A 21,060-nucleotide genomic window follows, 5' to 3' on the forward strand; every position below is an offset into this window, starting at 1 on the left:
AACCAAAGACGATTTTAGCATGTATTGTGATTAAACTATATAAGAGAAGATTATAGGGAAACAAACATTGATTAACTTAGTTTTAGTATAATAATAGATAATGTATATTCTGATAGATTAATACCATTATCATTATTTTTAAAACTTTCACGTTATAAAGTGCTGTCAATTAAGGTGCTTAACTAACATGTTCCAGTTGTTTCCTTTCTTTTTTAAAGATACATCATAGACACTACAGGCAAAAGTTCGTACAACTTTGAAAATGTGAAAATATAACTAACAAAATATAAGTTGTTTTGAGCTTGTGGGTATTCAATGTTTTCAAAAAGAAAATTAAAAAAAAAAAAAAAAAAAATTTCCAACTAAAATTATCGATGGTAACTTGATAATTTTAAATCTTGTTTTAGGTGCTATGGAGTCTGACTACCCAGTGGAAGAAGAAATTTTGAAGGCGGATTCCTGTTCTCCTCAAATAAAGCCACCATCATCTCCAGGTGGGTCTGGTAGCAATAACTCAGACAGTGGAATAGGTGGTATAACATTTGTACAATGTGCAACTGGCACTGCTAGTCGAACAACCAGTAAAAGTTCATCACCTGCTGATTCACCAGCTCTGAGAGGTAAGGCAGTTGTTGAGCTTTCTTCTTGCCATACACGTCTTGCTCTCTGCCTTATCATCTAGCTGATGTCTTTTATCACGTGCACATTTCTTATTTTAATTTTTAACAACAAAATCGCAAAGTTGTATGTACACAACTGAATTTATGGCTTTATTATTTTTCAATTCTTGAAATATTAATTTTGTTGAAAAAATAAACAGTGCTCATTTCAGTTCAAAAGACTGAAGCTGATATATGAGCATTCACGTGGCAATTCTTTTATGTACAATGCTCAGCAAAAGTATTGAAACCATGATAGGTGTGAGGTTTTTCTAAAGACATATTTTTTATAGCTACCAGCTTATAACTTCTCTCGAATATATAAGTATATATTTAAAGCATTGCCTAATTATATAGATGAATTACCATTATTTTTATTCAGTAATTTCTTTTAAAAATATATTTTTTTATTTTGAAAAAAAATGGTGAAATGGAGGGAGTTAGACTGATTTTCTTTTCAATTCAGATGGATCTTGCATTTTTAGAGTGGCTGTCCTCCTCACTGGCCATTTGTTTTTACACAAATTTTTTTAATAACATTTTCAAAGTTTAAGATTTTGTCAAATATGAACACTTTAGAGATTAGTTATATATCCCCTAGGTAAATCTCAAAATAATTTAGAGATAAGATTTTCTCCGGAAAACCTGCCGGGGTGAAATTTTGTTATGAATTTTGTCTCTTATTTCAAATGATTGCTTTTTGAGAGCTGTTGAATGTAGATTTGTTATGATCCTATATGATCCACAAATCATTTATGAATGTTTTTGTTTTTAAGGAGTAATTCCTTTTGGAGACATCCAAAACTTTGAAAAATCAGAAAGAAATTACATTGGTGGGGTATTTATAGATATATTGAATTTTCTGTCATACACATATATTTATAATTTCTAACAATTGAAGATATTGATAAAGATGGTTTTATTAGATCCCCCATTATGTAGCTTATCTTTAAGCATTCTCTGTGTTCCTTCCTAGCTGCATGGTTTTTTCTCACATTTTTGTATATTTTTCTTTTTACCATTTTATCATTTGATGTGTAATCATGCTTGTTGTGTGTACTATTTTTTAATTATTTCATTTTTTTAGTTATTTTTATTGTTTAACTTTAAAGATTAGTAATTTTGATAGTCTTCACATTTTTATTCTGATTGCTTATTTTTAGTTTTCAAATATTGTCATTTATGCACTTATTATTACTTAAATATTCTTGTTCTCACATTTAGAGATGGAGCAAACTTTTGTTTTCATTATGCAAACTGCTTTTTTTATCCTTTTTACCTAGAAATCTTCTTGTTTTTGTTTTTAAAAAATCTTATGTAAATAATCTGGTAATTATTTCTGAATATTAAAAGTATCTGGAATTTAGATGCAAACTGTACATTAAGTACATACTTATGATGAGTATATTAAAAAAGAGCTATTGTTCTATTTTATAAATATGAATTTGGTGTTTTAATCTCAATATCATTGTAATAAATAACTAATCATTTTCATTGATTAAAAAAATTGATGGGGTTTACTAGAGTAGCCATTTTTTATTGCTATAGTTTCGTTTTTCTAAAAAAAATAAACTTAACATTCTAGATAATATTTTTACAAATTATATATGACTAGCACGGTTATCAAGCATTGCCCAAGTGAATGAATAAGAGTTTTAAAAAGTATATAACATCTTTTGAAATTGTTGTTTTACTTTTTTAACACACCTTTCCCTCTGACTCGTTCTTCCTTTTTCTATTTCTCCCTTTTCCTCTCCCTTTTCCTCTCCCCTCCTCTCTTTCTCCTCTCTCTTTTTCCCTCCTCTCTCTTTTTCCCTCCTCTCTTTTTCCCTCCTCTCTTTTTTTCCCTCCTCTCTTTTTTTCCCTCCTCTCTTTTTTTCCCTCCTCTCTTTTTTTCCCTCCTCTCTCTTTTTCCCTCCTCTCTCTTTTTCCCTCCTCTCTCTTTTTCCCTCCTCTCTCTTTTTCCCTCCTCTCTCTTTTTCCCTCCTCTCTCTTTTTCCCTCCTCTCTCTTTTTCTTCCCTCTCTCTTTTTCTCCCTCTCTCTTTTTCTCCCTCTCTTTTTCTCTCCCTATCTTTTTTTCTCCCTATCTTTTTCTCCCTATCTTTTTCTCCCTATCTTTTTCTCCCTATCTTTTTCTCCCTATCTTTTTCTCCCTATCTTTTTCTCCCTATCTTTTTTCTCCCTATCTTTTTTTCTCCCTATCTTTTTTTCTCCCTATCTTTTTTTCTCCCTATCTTTTTTTCTCCCTATCTTTTTTTCTCCCTATCTTTTTTTCTCCCTATCTTTTTTTCTCCCTATCTTTTTTTCTCCCTATCTTTTTTTCTCCCTATCTTTTTTTCTCCCTATCTTTTTTTCTCCCTATCTTTTTTTCTCCCTATCTTTTTTTCTCCCTATCTTTTTTTCTCCCTATCTTTTTTTCTCCCTATCTTTTTTTCTCCCTATCTTTTTTTCTCCCTATCTTTTTTTCTCCCTATCTTTTTTTCTCCCTATCTTTTTTTCTCCCTATCTTTTTTTCTCCCTATCTTTTTTTCTCCCTATCTTTTTTTCTCCCTATCTTTTTTTCTCCCTATCTTTTTTTCTCCCTATCTTTTTTTCTCCCTATCTTTTTTTCTCCCTATCTTTTTTTCTCCCTATCTTTTTTTCTCCCTATCTTTTTTTCTCCCTATCTTTTTTTCTCCCTATCTTTTTTCTCCCTATCTTTTTTTCTCCCTATCTTTTTTCTCCCTATCTTTTTTTCTCCCTATCTTTTTTCTCCCTATCTTTTTTCTCCCTATCTCTTTTCCCCCTCTCTCTTTTCCCCCTCTCTCTTTTCCCCTCTCTCTTTTTCTCCCCTCTCTCTTTTTCTCCCCTCTCTCTTTTTCTCTCCCTCTCTCTTTTTCTCCCCTCTCTCTTTTTCTCCCCTCTCTCTTTTTCTCTCCCTCTCTCTTTTTCTCCCCTCTCTCTTTTTCTCTCCCTCTCTCTTTTTCTCTCCCTCTCTCTTTTTCTCTCCCTCTCTCTTTTTCTCTCCTCTCTCTTTTTCCCCCCTCTCTCTTTTCCCCCCTCTCTCTTTTCCCCCTCTCTCTTTTCCCCCCTCTCTCTTTTCCCCCCTCTCTCTTTTCCCCCCTCTCTCTTTTTCCCCCTCTCTCTTTTTCCCCCTCTCTCTTTTTCCCCCTCTCTCTTTTTCCCCCTCTCTCTTTTTCCCCCTCTCTCTTTTCCCCCCTCTCTCTTTTCCCCCCCTCTCTTTTTCCCCCCTCTCTTTTTCCCCCCTCTCTTTTTCCCCCCTCTCTCTTTTTCCCCCTATCTCTTTTCCCCCTATCTCTTTTCCCCCTATCTCTTTTCCCCCTATCTCTTTTCCCCCTATCTCTTTTCCCCCTATCTCTTTTCCCCCTATCTCTTTTCCCCCTATCTCTTTTCCCCCTATCTCTTTTCCCCCTATCTCTTTTCCCCCTATCTCTTTTCCCCCTATCTCTTTTCCCCCTATCTCTTTTCCCCCTATCTCTTTTCCCCCTATCTCTTTTCCCCCTATCTCTTTTCCCCCTATCTCTTTTCCCCCTATCTCTTTTCCCCCTATCTCTTTTCCCCCTATCTCTTTTCCCCCTATCTCTTTTCCCCCTATCTCTTTTCCCCCTATCTCTTTTCCCCTATCTCTTTTCCCCCTATCTCTTTTCCCCCTCTCTCTTTTCCCCCTATCTCTTTTCCCCCTCTCTCTTTTCCCCCTCTCTCTTTTCCCCCCTCTCTCTTTTCCCCCCTCTCTCTTTTCCCCCCTCTCTCTTTTCCCCCCTCTCTCTTTTCCCCCCTCTCTCTTTTCCCCCCTCTCTCTTTTCCCCCCTCTCTCTTTTCCCCCCTCTCTCTTTTCCCCCCTCTCTCTTTTCCCCCCTCTCTCTTTTCCCCCCTCTCTCTTTTCCCCCCTCTCTCTTTTCCCCCCTCTCTCTTTTTCCCCCTCTCTCTTTTTCTCCCCTCTCTCTTTTTCTCCCCTCTCTCTTTTTCTCCCCTCTCTCTTTTTCTCCCCTCTCTCTTTTTCTCCCCTCTCTCTTTTTCTCCCCTCTCTTTTTTTCTCCCCTCTCTTTTTTTCTCCCCTCTCTCTTTTTTTCTCCCCTCTCTCTTTTTTTCTCCCCTCTCTCTTTTTTTCTCCCCTCTCTCTTTTTTTCTCCCCTCTCTCTTTTTTTCTTCCTCTTTCTTTTTTTCTCCCCTCTCTCTTTTTTTCTCCCCTCTCTCTTTTTCTTCCTCTTTCTCTTTTTCTTCTCTATCCATTTTTCTTCCTAGTACTTATATCTCTATTTTCGCTTCCGTCTCTATTCTCACCTTTCTTTGTTCTCTTCTCACTTTCCCTTCCTCGCTACTCTCGTTCCCTCTCCATTTTCGATCCTCTCTGCTCCTGTTTCTCTCTTCTCTCGTACCCCTCCTCTCTTCTCTCGTACCCCTCCTCTCTTCTCTCGTACCCCTCCTCTCTTCTCTCGTACCCCTCCTCTCCTCTCTTCTCTCGTACCCCTCCTCTCTACTCTTCTTTCTCTTTCACCTCTCTTCTTTTTTCCCTTCTTGTTATTTCTGCTCTCGCTCCTTTTTCTTTTTTCTATTACTCCTCATACCTATCTGCCTCTCTCATTTAGTTCATAAGTAAAGAAGTTCATCATTCTCAATTGTTTCTCATATCTAACACAACTAACGAACATATATAAGTTTATGTTTAGTTTAAATATAAAATATTAGTTTATGCAACTTAAAATAAATGCTTGAAATAAGTTATGTATATCAAATTTGTTTGAGGTTCATTAGTTTATTTTTGCTAGTACAAAAACATTGCCAATTTCACTTACTTCAAAAAATATTTTTTGATGTAAATTTTCAATCATTTAAAGGATAAAAGAGACATTTTATTCAAGGTGTACCATGAAGATTGATGAATAGTTAAAATGAACAGAAAATTATGAATTTTAAGTTGTTTGCATATATTGAGAGTAAGATCACACATTACAGCCCTCATTCTCTTAAGAAATTAATATTAGAATCAGCTTAGTAACAAATCGGTACAAAAATATCTCCTCTGTAATAATAGATAAGCATAGAAAATTAATGTCATATCTTAAAATTAATGTCATATCTTAAAATTAATGTCATATCTTAAAATTAATGTCATATCTTAAAATTAATTGCTATTCCTAAGGTTGATTTAAATGAAATGCATGCTTTTTTCTCTTCTGTTTTCTGTAGTGTTTAGTGAAGATGTGTTGCACCTTTTTTTTTTTGTTGTAGGCACACTTTTTCTTTATCAGTTATGTAAATATTTCCTTCCACAGAGAGCAGTCCAGATGGGAAATCCTCTATGGAATCTGTCAAAGCAGCCGTACAAGCGCTGAAAGGTAAAATGGAATATATAAAAGCCTATGCTATTCACTGCATAGCAAACAACAGAACATAGCGAGAGTGGGAAAACCCTTTTGTTCAGATGTATGCTTCCTATTCATAGCTTCTGCACAAAATCTAAATAAGTTAGTAACAATGCATTTGATTTTGTTGCACGAAAGGAATCTGATTATTGGTTAATTATCTAAAATGCTGAGGAAGACACACAGCAGCAACCCACAAGATATGATTGATGAGAATCTGCATTTTCAGAAAGTATTTTTATCACTCAACAATCACAGATAGAAGCTGAAAATGGTTTTAGATTTTAGATCTTTCCAAAATGTTTCTTTTTGTATATCAAGACTTGTTTCACAATTAATTATATTGCTGTATATTTATAAAAAAATTTATACAGTTAGAATCTCATCTTTTGAACTGTGTTGCTTGAGTTGAGTGTGACTGTTCAGTTAGTTTGTAAGGATGATAATGATTTGGTTAGTTGAATGCTTATTTTTGGAGATCAGTTCTATTGTACTAGACTAAATTGACACAATATAAATTTACCTAAGCAAAAGAACACATATAATCAAATGTAAAAAATATATATCTAAAAGAAAATAATGGGAATTAAATGCACCAAAATATTAGGGATAAGTGGGAAAAGTCATGATTTTTATATTTGCAAGATTTCTTCAGATTGTTTCACTCATCACAATTACAAATTTGAAAAAAAAACCCAAAATACAATAGATATGAGTAGGTAAGAAGAGGATGAAGCAAGAAACAACATAAAAAATAAGGTTGATGAAAGAGAAATGGCGAGGAGGATGGTTCATCAATGAATTTTTAAAAAATTACACTTTTTTAACCCATTTTACATTTCATTCCCAATTATGACATTCTTAGACGTAGTAGCATGGCAACTAATAATTTTCTACTTTCACTACCGCAATGGAGCTATGGAGCTATTATTTCCTCATGCTTCATCGTAATTATTGTTTCACGGTTATGTGCTTCCAACACTTACAAAAGGCCTATTATCTCGCTAGCTACTGAAATGCTCTCTGCTTCACGTCTGCTAATTCCAACAATTTCATTGACTGAACAAACATATTCTGTCATTCTATGTTGTACAATTAGCAAATGGTACCTAATACTTCTTTGATGCATTCACTATAGCTGCCGATTTCTCTTAGAGTAGCAAATCTATGCTATTATAGATATCCCTTACTTTTTATTGTGCAGGTCATTTTAGCACAGATTCAACATTTTCATCGGTTTTTACCATAACACCTTGCTTTTTACATTCAGATTTCCGATAATGCTTTCACTAGAATGAGACACACAGAGAAACAGCCAAAGAGAGTGCAACTGATTCTGCAGGTCCCAATAATGCTTGCACTACAGAGAGACAAATAGAAACTGACAGACATAGAGAGACAGAATAAAACAGCGCAACATATTCTGTGTCTCTGTGTGTATGCCCGTCATTTATATCTCTACAACTATTACTACTGTTATTACTGACAGCTGTGTCTTGCTAAATAAACAACATATTCACTTCTGCTCTGATCGAATTGCAGAAAACAAAAATTGAAATATTGATTTAAAACCCAAAGGTATTTACTTGTCTGGTTGAAATTCATTACATCTCCGCAAATTAAGACAAATGATCAGGTAAACAATTCATTATCAATGAATTGTTTACCTTTCAAATTTTGAGCTGCCAATTAACGAATTTGATCTTCTTCTAAAGCAGTTTGTCCTTGATACATTTTATTTCCTCTTCCTTCTTATTCGGTTTCTTATTAAAAACTAATTCCCCACTATAAACCCAAAAATAATTTTTTATTTTTTTTTTTTTATTGACACATGAACGCCTAATAACTAAAAGAATCCTATGGGTGAGGGGTACTCGATTTACACATTATGAAAACAGTACAATGTATTGTTTATCTTCCTTAGCGCAACTATGTACTTAATGGACTATGTTTTATGGAGGTTAAGTGAGAGTAGAGATTAATTACAAAACACCCTACCCTCCACATGTAAAGATTGGCTTCACCCTCCCATCCACATGTTAGGAATGTCTTCCTAAATAAAACTGTTATTATTTCAGTGACATTCAATAAGTTCAGATACACCTAAGTTTAATTTCATCGTAAAACAGATCAAACCTACGATTTTAATCACAGGTTTCATGTAGCTGATGTCTCCCTGATTCTACTTTTGATTCTTTTCACTCACATGTCTCATAGCAGTGGATCGACATTCAATGAACTTTTTTTGGTACCAAAACAATCATTACCAATGTTTTTATTTTAAAATTTAACCTATTTAATAATGATATAAAATATTGTGCATTAAAACATTAATTATTTTTATTATTTCAATTTAAAAGTTATACTTTTTTACTTAATTACTAAATTTATACAGATATTCTAGCAAATTAACTAACAATTTAATAAACAAAAATATTGTAAAAAAACTGAATTTAACATGAAATTACCATGCAAAATAATAGCTTTTTAAAATTTAATAATCAACTAATATACATTATTGCACAGAAAAAAATGTTAATTATAACAAAAACCATTTACCTTTTTTCAAACTATTTAATCAAGTGAAAATGCCATTTTTTCCTTGATGACACCATTTAAAAAACTATTTTTTTTATAGTATTTTCAAGTTAATTTCATTTCTTTACAATATTTTTGTTTATAAAATTGTTAGGTATTTTGCTAGAATATCTTAAATTTAGCAATCAAATAATTAAAATGGAATCTTTACTTGATTAAATGATTCGGAAAAAATGAGTTTTGTTTTACCGTGCAATTTATATTGGTTTGAAATAGGTTAAACTTTAAAAAATAATATATATATATTTTTAATGATCATTTTGGTACAAAAAAAAGTCTACTGATGTCGACCTACTGCTGCGAATTCAAAATAGGGGCATGTGAGTGAGAAAAAGCAAAAGTAGAATTAGGAAGACATCAGCCACATGAGAACTCAATTTCATGTTGTATATTTGGACCGGGAGGGGGGGTGGTAAGATGAGGGTACTTATGATGGAAACTGTACGATGTATTTTGTATATGCCTTAGTGTAAATGGTTTTATCTAAAATAAATTAGGTGCTTATATACGTATTTACATTATAGTTTTTATTGTTAGGTAAAAGATTACTTACAAACATTCTCCCTTCCCAATGTTAAGAATGCCTTTACCCTCCCCTCTCTATGTTAGGATTCACTTTCTAAATAATAGCGTTATTACTTCATCATGGTACAATAAGTGCAGATATATTAAAATTTTTCATTTCTTCCCAAAACAAAGGCCTATGATTTCAATTTCATAGGATACTTTGGCAACCAGAATTATCTTGTTTACATTCACTGCTCAAAAGAATAGGACTGGCCTTTTTTTTCTATGAATCATGAACATACAGGATTTTTTTAAACAATACAGTAATATTAAACTAATTGCGACATGACGATTAAGCAGATAATTTTTAGTTGAAATTGACATCTATTATATAAAGGAAAGTTGTCTGTGTGTTTGTTTGTTTGTATATCTGCTAAAAACTTTTGACAGACGCATCAAACAATGGCAAAATTGGTATCGTTATAAAGATCAAACTCTGAAAAAAATTGTTGAAAAATTGGCCAAAACGATTAATTCTGTCTGGGTGAACCAAGCAGTTTTTTGTGATGGGAGGGGTCGATATTTTCCGGAAAATCTAATCTACATAATTTTAAATGAATGCAATGTATTTCATGTATATTTAAAAAAATGCTGACTCCTGTCACCAGAAATGGCGTCAACTTTCTATAATGGCATTAATTTTGACTTCTTACAGATGTGTTTCTTCACTAAAATACTGAAGAAATACTGGTTTTCAAGTAAAAAAATGGTACCTATGTAATTGTTGTGTCTAATGTGTAATTGTGTAGTAATATATCCAAGAATCATGAGAAACGGTAAGGTAGAAAAAAATTATAAATGAAAATATGTATTGAAAAGAAGTACACAAAACAGTTGCTATGTTTTATAAAGGAAACAATGTATTTTAATATGAATTGAAAACTGCCGAATCATTATACCGGAAATGATGTCATTTCTCTGAAACTTGACTGGCCATTTTTCTTTAGTATTAATTAAAATATGATATTCTAACTCTGTTTATGGGGAGGTAGGACATAAGATAGCTTGAATGTAAAGAATAGATACTACACTTTGATCTTAGCCAAAAGATCAAGTAACCATATTATATAGTGTAATTTCCTCCTAAACATTATCTTCTTTAAAAAAAACGCATAAAAAATTTTTATGATATACTAGCGGGGGGTACCCGGCGATGCCCGGGTGTTTTGAGGTGTGTGGTTTTGGGTAAATCAAAACTCCAGGGGGGAGGGGTGTTTGAAATTAAAAAAAATGTTTTGGTAGGGGAGTATGAGGATCGAACCCGAACCCTTGAGGCAAAGTTGGAAATTAAAGTGTGAAAACAAAAACGTGCAACGTTAACCACTGGGCCAACGCGACATACAAGGGAAACACAGTTGAATTTATATATTTAATTATTAAAAACAGGTGGCCGCAATAAAAGTTAACTCTGCTGCTTGTATTTGATTTAATTAATGAGGTCAAATAGAAGTCACGCAGTTAACTTGGGTTTGTTTACCTAACTTTGACTGTTTTTTTCACCAACAGATGTTGGGGAAGGGGAAACCAGCTCCCCATTGTCCAGATTGAATAGGAGTTTGACCCCACATTCATCAAAGCTGATTGCTTCTAGACGTTTCCCGGCGCGATGCCGAGAACCGCACGGTTTGAATTTAGTTTCACTTTATTTATACTAAAAAGCAGGACAGGGGACAGAGCGAAATAGCGCAAATCTCATAAAAGTCGACGTAAATAAATCTAGAGGTGACCCACATTCCCAAATCGTAGATATTATTATCTAGTGGCTATATAAACAGTTGTAAGTGATCATAACCCCCCTCTCTCGGGAGCGTGTGCAAAAGAAGCCTTTGAGAGACATACACGAAATGGTCACACACATTTTGCCTTTTATATATATAGATGATATTGACAATAGATGTCGTATTCCAAAACTCAGTTAAATAGATCAAGTTATGATGACTGCATATTTTTCACAACCCAAATGATATTATCAACTATGAGAGGCTTTCCAAAAGTGTTGCTTGTGTGCACTCAGTATATATAACTGCGTGGACAAATGGTCGTCGGACAAGTTTACCGACGAGTGTATATTTGGAATGACAACTAAAAGACTCGACTATTTACAAAAGAATTCGAGTTTATTTTAAACAATCTTTCTTTACACTTTGGTGTCGGTTGTCACTGACTCCACTAGCGAGGAGAGAGGTGTTGGGAGAGATAGGTGGCGTGGCGGGGGTGTTGACAGATGACAGACTTGTTCTCACCGCGTCGGCCGGCTACTCTTTTTGTAAAACCAAAACATCTTTGTTTATATTGGTATCGGTCACGTTTCTCTAGCCCCAGCTGCGAATGTCAGCTGCATTCCGATCTGGTCATAAAATATTTTTTGATGTTATTATTTTTGATTAATTCAAAGCATAATTGTCCCAATAATCCACAACCGTTGTTTTCGATTGTAGGCCAATTTCCTTTTGTTTGTTTGGCCTTGAAACATCACCGCATTCCAATTATGTGTGTCACTAGCTCAGGTGATGCTCGTGTCCAACTTTCCATGTTGCCATGCTTATAACGTGACCCTCACATCACGTTCTTGGCTTGCCTCTCCGATTTCTTCACAGCCTGTCCCCTTATTATACAACAAAAGTAATGCCTCCTATTTCTTATTGTTTATTGAGCTCTCTAGGTAGAGGATGTTATAAGTTATATGAGAGACAGACATTTCAATAGTAATGCCTCCTACATGGATTGGCGAGTGATTAAATGAGACAATCCTCTAATACATTATCTCCACCTTTTTATTCGAGGAGGGGGGGTAGCCATAGAGGTAACTTCTGGTGATGATATCATTTCTTTGCAAATTACAGTATTAAGTGAGGGACAACTTGAGATTATCCTCACATGGATTGGAGAGTGTTTTAATGAGACAATCCTCTCAGACATTATCTCCTCTTATTTATTTGAGAAAAGAGGGGAGGATGATAGGCACGGGGGTAACTTCTGGTGATATTGTCATTCTTCTAAAAAGATGGTGATAAGTGGGGTACAACTTGAGATTATCATCAAATGGAGTGTTTAAATGAAATGATCCTCCTAAATATTATCTCCTCTTGTTTTTTTGAGTAGGTAGCGAGTTATAGGCAGGTGGGGATAACTCTTGGTAATGACGTCATTCTTATTAAAATTATGGTGCTTAGTCGGGGACAACCTAAGATTATCATAACATGGATTGGAGAGTGTTTAAATGAGACAATCCTCTCAGACATTATCTTCTCCCATTTATTTGAGTAAGTAGGTGAGGTGGTAACTTTCGGTGATGACGTTATTTCTCTTCAAATGATGATGGTATGTGGGGGACAACTTGCAATTATCATCACATGGATTAGCAACTATTTAGGAGACAATACAGCCAAACACATTTTCTCGTCCTGTTTTTCAAGTATGGGGTGGGAAGATTGGCTGGGGGGGGGGGTAACTTTCGGTGATGATGCCATTCCTTTTTAAATTATGGTGTTAAGTGGGGGACGATTTGAGATTATCATTACATGGATTGGCGAGTGTAAATAAGACAATCTTCCCAGACATTATCTCCTCCTGTTTATTCAAGTAGGAGGGTGACAGATAGGGTGGTAACTTCCGGTGATGACGTCATTCTTGATCAAAACATGGTCTTTAGTGGAGGACAACTTGAGATTATCATCACATGGACTGACGAGTGTTTAAATTGGACAATTCCCCCTGATTCATCTTCTTTTTATTTGAGTATAGTGTGTAAGAGGGGGATTATTTTTGGTTATGACATCATTCTTTATCAAATTATTGTGGGAAGTGAGGGACAACCTGAGATTAACAAAGTGCTCAAGATAGAGCAAGCATGTTTAAGTACAGCATGTCCGGGAAGAAATAATTACTTTGTCTTTTGTTATTGTGTTGTGGTATGTTACTGAATGAGAAATGCACAATACTTAGGCAGAGCCTGCTAGTTTAATCTATTATATGAAAGGCAAAATATGTGTATGTGTTTGTATGCCTCACGAAAACTTCCGACAGATGCGTATGACAAAATTGGTATCATTTCAAAGATCGATGTCTTGGATGACAAATATAAAAAAATTGGTGAAAAAGATTAAAAAAAGATTGTTATCTGCAAGGAAGGGCCACTTTTTACCATCGACATATTTGCAAGTTGTTCAAACCTCGTGTCAACGACGTTGCATAAAACAGGCTATTTTGAACGCCTATAACGTCACAATCGTGGTGGGCACATCGATAAGACCATTTGCTTTTTTTCACCTCTTTTTCCTCTGCGCGTTACAGGTTTGAGCCTACCTACTACTCCTAATTTTTTTTTTGCTCAACCAACGCCCTAACCTCCCTCCCACCTACTCACACACACACACACACACACCTGGGCAACGTCGGGCACCCAGACTAGTCTAATATATAAAAAGCAAAAATGTGCATGTGCGTGCTTGTATGTCTCTGAAAAACTTTCAACATGCAACAGATCCTCACGAGATTGGTATTGTTTTCAAGCTCAATCCTTCGGACGAAAAATTTCGAAAAACTGTCCAAAAACATTAATTCCTTTATCCTCAACTGGGCAGTTTTGTACAAGGAGGGGTCGACTTTTTTTTCTTTTTTTTTTTTTGTTCAAATTTTTGCAAGTTATCGTCTCTGTTGGATTGACTATGCTTAATTTCAATGCTCTCGACTTCTGCTTGCGCCTTGGATGCATTCGCCAAGACGTTACATTTTTTTTTCTCTTTCGCATTATGGGTTCGAGCCTGTTGCCTACTACCAATTTTTTTTTGTTATAACAACACCTCTCTCCATCCAAACTGCCTACTGCTGTTTTGATTCCCCCCCTACTACCACTTTTTACTTCCCCCTTCACACACACACAAATTTCTGCAAGGTTCTTTGGCATGTTGCAACCAGAGAGATATCTCTTCAGCATTTTATTCAGACACTTTCTCTGTGCCCTCTTTTAGTTTCACAATAGCTGCTTTCAAATACACAGCCAGTAACGATTGTTATGGCATGGCCAGGCTAATCATCTGAGCCAAAAATGCATCGTTATTTCCATAAGTTACCAGTATTATTTTATTGCGGATTTCCAGAGTAATGTTCTTGTTGTACTGCTGCATTTCAAGGATACCTGTTGCATTGAAATATTCAAAATATTTTTCATATTTCCTGTAGATCATCAAGTTTTGAAAGAATATAAATGTGATGGGAGATGTACAGCCTTAAATTGTATACAGTCGAATATAATGGTCGTTGTGATGACTAAGCATTTTATTCATCTATAACTTGGCTTGCAGATTATAGTGGACATTTTTTTTTTAATTCTCAAAACCATTTGAAAATATTTTAGTTACATTTTTTTTTATTGATTTTTCTGTTTTGTTTTTTATTCAGAAAAGACAGATGAAAACAAAGATGAAGAATTATCAGAAGATCGAGGTCGTCCTGAGGGCAGTGAATCTGGTAATTTATATTTATGTTCATTGTTTTTCAAACTTTTTCTGTTGTAGCAATATCATGAACAAATTGAATCTTAATCAACAAAAATGAGTATTTTTCATAATAATTTGTTAAATGTAACTTAATTTTGAGAGTTTCCAGGTATTTTAATTTTCATCTTTACCTTTTTTTTAAATTCAGTTTTATTTTTAATAAATAGCAATAAGTACAAATTTTTAATGAATAGCAATAGGTACAAATCTTTAATGAATAGCAATAAGTACAAATAAAAATATTTGAAATTTCATGGAAGCAAGTATGTGACTTAGTATTGTATTAGAGAGTAAGTAACTATGATGAATGTATTATATTTATTAGTTAGTATTGTTAAATTATTTTTTTAATCAAACACTTTGAATGAATATACTTTATGATTATAACTTTCTGAAATTTATAATACACGTATCCAGTTAAAAAGAAAATAATCATTTAGACTTACATGGGATTTGAAATGCAGTATTGATATCATAAAAACTCTGCCTTAGTAATATGTACTCTGCTTATTCTTTTTTGTCAGCCAATCACTTGGGTATGATAAACTCTAAAAACACCAAGTTTCTTAATAGATATTATTGTTTTATGTAAATTATTAAAATATCCTCCAACCTGGAGCGTCTTGTACAATGGGGTAAAAAATGGCTAGTTAACTTTAATGCATCCAAAACCAAACTTCTATCTTTTCACCACTAATATTCATATCCTCACTTTGTCCCAGTTGAAATGAATGGCATTCGTCTTGAGGAAACACCCTGTTTTGACAAACTTTCAGGTCTGACCTTCACCCTTGACCTAAAATAGATTACCTACATCAGATCTATTGCTAAAATCACTGGAAAAATGGTAGGATCATTCTACTGCTCCAGAAAGTATCTCATTCTTGGCACAAATCTCTACCTGAACCAGAGTCAAATACATCCTATGATGGAGTACTGTTGCCACATCTGAGATGGAGCTCCTAAGAGTACCATTTCCTGCCTTAACAGGGTACAAAACCATCTTTGAAATTTAGTGGACAATGAACTTCTTTTTTCTCACCACAGAAGAGATTTGTTGCAAGTCTGTCTCTGCTCTATCATTACTTTTTATGGTAGGTGATTAACTGAGCTCCAATCTATGATTCCTTCTTCCAAAACATTCGTAACAAATACTCATCTAACTACAGCAACTGTCAACAATTTCTCTCACTCTCTATGTGTGCCTAAAAATAAAGAAAAATTCCATGGACAGAGTTTCTTTCCTAGAACTGTCTGTGGAACATAATACGATGTGGTCGCTTATCGGCTGACTATAGCATGGTTATTTTTAAATCAATGTTCCTGTTGAGCCGTCCTCTTAAATAATCTAACTTTCCACCATTATAGATCATGTTGTCTTATCTAGCTAACACCTAACCTTTATCCTAGAGCAACCTCTGAGTCTTGATAAACAGTGACCCCCCCCAGCACCTCAAGTTAAAACAAACAACTTTTTATTTCTGTTTCTTGTAATTATTTCATTTTAATAAAATATTTTATTTATTGAACAGGTGCTGATGTCTCCTCTACTTCTTCAACTGATGCCCAAGGTTTATTGATAAAAGCAACTGGTTCTCCAGCATCATCCGGTGCTACAACACCAACTTCAAGTTCTTCATCAGGTCCTGAAAAAAGACTTCTCCAGGAACCTACAGAACTTGTGAAGGATGGAATTTCTACACTTGCTACAGATAATGACTTACAGTATGAAGAAGTAGAAAAAATGAGTAGTATTTTGCCTACAATGTGGTTAGGTTCACAAAGTGGAAGGTATGTTTACACCAAAGAATGCTGATCTCATTTCATAAACCTATGCATAGATGACCACTTAGTGGATCTCAAATATAAAAAAATCAAGTTTATTCTTATCAAATAAACATTATTAGTTTATCATTTTCTTTTTAAAATTGATTAGTATCTCAAGATTATTTTCACAATATAAGTTATATACAATCTAAATGATTACATATTAAGTTGTGCTATTGGAAATATCATTTTCAGTTATAAAATTAAAGATTTTTCTTATTTTTTTGATGAGTTATAATAATTATTATTTTTATGTTAAAAAATTTTTTCAAATGTTCAAAAAGTTTTAAATCTACTTTTTATTTTAAAAATATTTTTTTAATATCTTGGTCTACATTTTCCAACATTTTCTCAATTATTATTTTGTGATATTTTGATGTATTGACTAAAATTATTCTCGAATTTTTGTCTTAATTTTGCTGTGTAATTTTTTTTTTAATTTTTAAATCTAGTCTCTATGTACACTCGTCGGTCTCTCAGTGGAAAAGATGTCTTCATTCAGTGAAACTTCCAGATTCTGTTTTAAACATTGTGTAAGTTTGTATACATCTTAAAATCTTCCAACTGTTAGATTTCAGATAATTTTGACAATAGCATGTATTTGCCTTTTGATAGAGAATTCGTTTTTAATAGAATATTGAAGAAATCAATAAAATCTTATGCATATCAGAGTGCAAATATAATTCTGCAGGATTTGCTGACCTATTTATAGGTAAAGTCATGAGAAAAGTATATTACTTCATTCACAGCTTGTAGATTGCAAAATAAGCAATCTTATATTTTTGTTTGATCTACAAAATAAGCAATTACAATAATCTTTTTTGTTGACAGTCATACAAAAGGCAGAGTTCTGGCAGCGTTAGCTGATGGATCTGTTGCAATATTTCACAGAGCTGCAGGTAATTTAATGGTTTTCATTTTCTCAACAGTTTCAGCTAATAAATAATAGATATATTATCATACTAAATGTGACTTAATCAACAGTTGTCTCCTTAAGGCATTTTTAATAATATAAAATACATGTAATATCTTTTGGTTCTCGGATTGAGTTGTTTGAAACAATCTGCTTTATTTGTCCTAATTAGTTATATTTTATAATTAATTGAACACATCACCCATCTCTCTCTTAGCTACTTCTGTATTTCTCTTGTCACTTCACACTCTCTGTGCACCTAGAAAATTTTACAGCTAATTTACATAATGTACAACATGTAAATGCATATGTAAATTGAATAGAAAAAATAGGTTTCTTTACTTTAATGAAATGTGGTGGAAACTATTTTAAACGAAAAATGCAATTATATTTTTAATTAACATGTTTGAATCTTATTTTATTGCTTCTTTCTTTACAGATGGTCAATGGGATCTAAAGAATTATCATCTATTAGATTTAGGAAAACCCCTACATTCAATCCGCTGTATGGTCTTAGTTGCAAATAAACATGTCTGGTGCGGCTACAAAAATACTATACATGTGGTTGATCCAGAAAGCATGACAATAGTTGTGAGTTTTTTTTTTTTTTTTATTATGTATGTATTTATTATTTACAGCATTAAAATTACTGCCAGATTTACAGATCTTTGACTAATTAAAGATTGTTATAATAAATTTATCTTTCTATGTCTCGTTTTGGTATGATATATTTCCTTGTTATTACATATGCGATATTGTATAGATATGTTAACAATTTACTGATTGGAGCTTTTACAAGCAATTTTAATTTTATGCGTATTCGAACACAAGATTTTGAAAATTTATTATTTTGTAGAGAATGAAATCTTACAATATGTTGCAAGCTTTCAAATATTTAATATAATCTATTTAATTTTATCCATTTTTCAGAAAAGTTTTGATGCCCACCCCAGAAAAGAGAGTCAAGTACGCCAATTAGCCTGGGTTGGTGATGGTGTTTGGGTGTCTATAAGATTAGACAGTACACTAAGGTTATATCATGCCTATACTTATCAACACTTACAAGATGTTGACATTGAACCATATGTCAGTAAAATGTTAGGTAAGTCTATTTTGACAGCATATATATATTTATTTGATTACCTTTATAACAATTTCTTATTTTTAGTTGGTCATTTTTGTATGCACACTATGTGAATTATATTTTACTTATTGTACACACACCTTAATTACAAACAGTTGTAAGAAATCTTATTAATTTATATACAAACGGTTTATGTATTAAATCTGAACATAGATTGACAACTAAATCCTAAATAAAATTTCCATTATAGTTATATCCACTTATAATTTTTATGAGTTTCTGTTTTCAATTATTTAACTTTTTTTTTATTATTATATATAAGGTGTGATTGACTGGAAAAATTTTAATGTTTTAACAACCTATCAAAATAATAATTTCATTTTTATATATGAATTTCAAAACTGAATGAGTATATATATGCCCTAAATAAAATAAAATGTTTTAGCATAGTTTATATCCAGGCAACACTGGGTCTATCTGGTATAATACATAATACGAGGGGCGTGCAATAAGTAATGCCCCTGACCCACTTCCCATAGTAGTAGAGCAATGAAACTTGGCACAGTTATTAGTCTTTCTCTACATAGGAACTACCCAGAGTTATGCATTTCTCCCATCGTTTGATGCAGCTCTGGAGTCTGCTTTTGTAGAAAACTCCAGGTTGGTCCTCCAACCACGACGTGACTTCAGAAATCAAGGCTGCATCATCTGGGAAATGCTTTCCTTTCAAAAACAACTTCATGTCTGGAAAGAGGTGAAAGTCAGAGGGTGCAAGGTCAGGAGAGTAGGGAGGAGGATTCCATAACCACACGCCCGTGCTTCTGATCAGGTGACATGCGAGTTGTGGACTGGAGCATTGTCCTGCAGGAGGAGGGTACCTTTGCTGATCTTTCCTCGCCTCTTGATTTTGATAGCTTCCCTTAATTTCCTCAAAAGTGAAGCATAATAGGCTCCTATAATTGTGGTACCCTTTGCCAGGAAATCTGTCATCACTATTCCGTCCTGGTCCTAGAAGACTGTGAGCATGACCTTACCAGCGGAGAGCTGTACCCTTGCCTCCTTTGGAGGTGGTGAGTCCAAGTGCTTCCACTGCATTGACTGGGCTTTAGGGTCTGGATCATAGTGATCGACCCAGGTTTCATTCTGTGTAATCAGTCTTTTGAAAAACTTTGACTCATCTTCTTGGCACATCTCCAAATTCATCCTCGAACACTCGACGCATTCTCGCTTCTGGAATGGTGTGAGCAACCTGGGAATCCATCTGGCAGACACCTTATGCATATGCAAATGGTCATGAATGATAGTTTCCACAGACCCTGTACTACTCTTGACATCTTGGGCTATTTGGCGACTAGTAAAGCGCCGATCTTCCAAAATGGCAGCCTCAACTTGACGGAAAGATGCCTCATCAATGGCAGAAGGGGGCGACCAGGTCTGGGAGCTGTTTCCACAGACTTCCGGCCATGTTTGAATTCACGATGCCAGCATTTTACAAGGTCATATGATGGGGCATTATCACCTTAAGTTTCTTTCATTTCATCAAAAGTCTCCTGTGGTGTGCATCCTTTCAAATACAAAAACCGGATCAATGCTCGACATTCAACAGGCTCCATTTCACACCTGACTCAGTTCAAACACCTGTAAAACAGAAACCACAATTAGTTCAGAGCTGTAATTTGCCACATAACCCGTAGAGATATAAATCATTGCACATGCAAAATTTCAGGTAGATCAGACAACCGGAAGTGAGCCAGGAGCATTACTTATTGCACGCCCCTCGTATTTGATCAGAGAAAAGTTAATGATAATGTTTTGTTTTTTCTTATAGGAACTGGTAAATTGGGATTTTCTTTTGTGAGAATTACTTCCATGTTGATCTCCTGTAATCGGCTGTGGATTGGGACAGGAAATGGTGTCATAATCTCAGTCCCCCTTTCAGAGAGTAAGTTCTCTTCTTTGTCATCTTAAATATCAATGTTTAAAAAAGTTTTCTTTTCTCTTTTAGTTTTTTTTTTCTTTTACAAAACCACAGCAAATTATAACTTCAGATTCTATTTAGTAAGAAATAGTATTTAATAAACTAAAATATTTAATTTAGGAAAAATAAAATACTCTTTAATAACACCTCTCTTTCCCTTATAAATCTCAATAGAATTTGCAGCAGTTCACTAATTTCCTTAATTGACCAAAAAGTTACATGTTAATTTTGTTGTCTATTTGATGCAGAATAAAAGAATAAAATTTAACTTGAAACTTAAAATGTTTAATTTCAGAATAAGCTCATAAAAGGATCCTGGAAAACGAAAGTAGTAAAAGAAATCTGATAAAATAAATTGTCCCAAACGTTCAGGTTTTAATTTATGTTTCCGGCTAAAAACAGATTTGTTTACTATTATTTTAACAAATAAAAAAGCATGTTTCTGTTTCATTTTCTGTTTTACTCTGTATATAATCCACATAATCAACATGGACTATATATAGTAGTCACTTTTTGCTAAAAAAATCCAATGAACAATTATTTGACTAAAACACTTTTAAAAAAACACATTT

The 21,060-nt window shown here is 33.8% G+C and overlaps 1 protein-coding gene across 30 annotated transcripts in view; it reads left to right on the forward strand.

Moving 5' to 3' along the window:
* The window catches only part of LOC145268208 (C-Jun-amino-terminal kinase-interacting protein 4-like), a 405,923-nt gene that overhangs the window by 341,852 nt on the left and 43,011 nt on the right, over positions 1–21,060 (forward strand). For 23 of the 30 annotated variants that reach the window (XM_080123500.1, XM_080123505.1, XM_080123502.1 and 20 more), the window contains 9 exons: positions 408–620; positions 5,934–5,996; positions 14,589–14,657; positions 16,219–16,477; positions 16,966–17,046; positions 17,345–17,412; positions 17,866–18,017; positions 18,357–18,528; positions 20,339–20,452. In XM_080123500.1, the coding sequence (XP_079979626.1) occupies positions 408–620; positions 5,934–5,996; positions 14,589–14,657; positions 16,219–16,477; positions 16,966–17,046; positions 17,345–17,412; positions 17,866–18,017; positions 18,357–18,528; positions 20,339–20,452 (1,191 nt within the window). The remainder of the gene's footprint in view (positions 1–407; positions 621–5,933; positions 5,997–14,588; positions 14,658–16,218; positions 16,478–16,965; positions 17,047–17,344; positions 17,413–17,865; positions 18,018–18,356; positions 18,529–20,338; positions 20,453–21,060) is intronic. The other 7 variants (XM_080123494.1, XM_080123490.1, XM_080123496.1 and 4 more) reach the window with 3 other exon arrangements.

Source organism: Euprymna scolopes, chromosome 43, assembly GCF_053919585.1.
Source record: "Euprymna scolopes isolate OS-2025 chromosome 43, ASM5391958v1, whole genome shotgun sequence".
Classification (NCBI taxonomy): Eukaryota; Metazoa; Mollusca; class Cephalopoda; order Sepiida; family Sepiolidae; genus Euprymna; species Euprymna scolopes.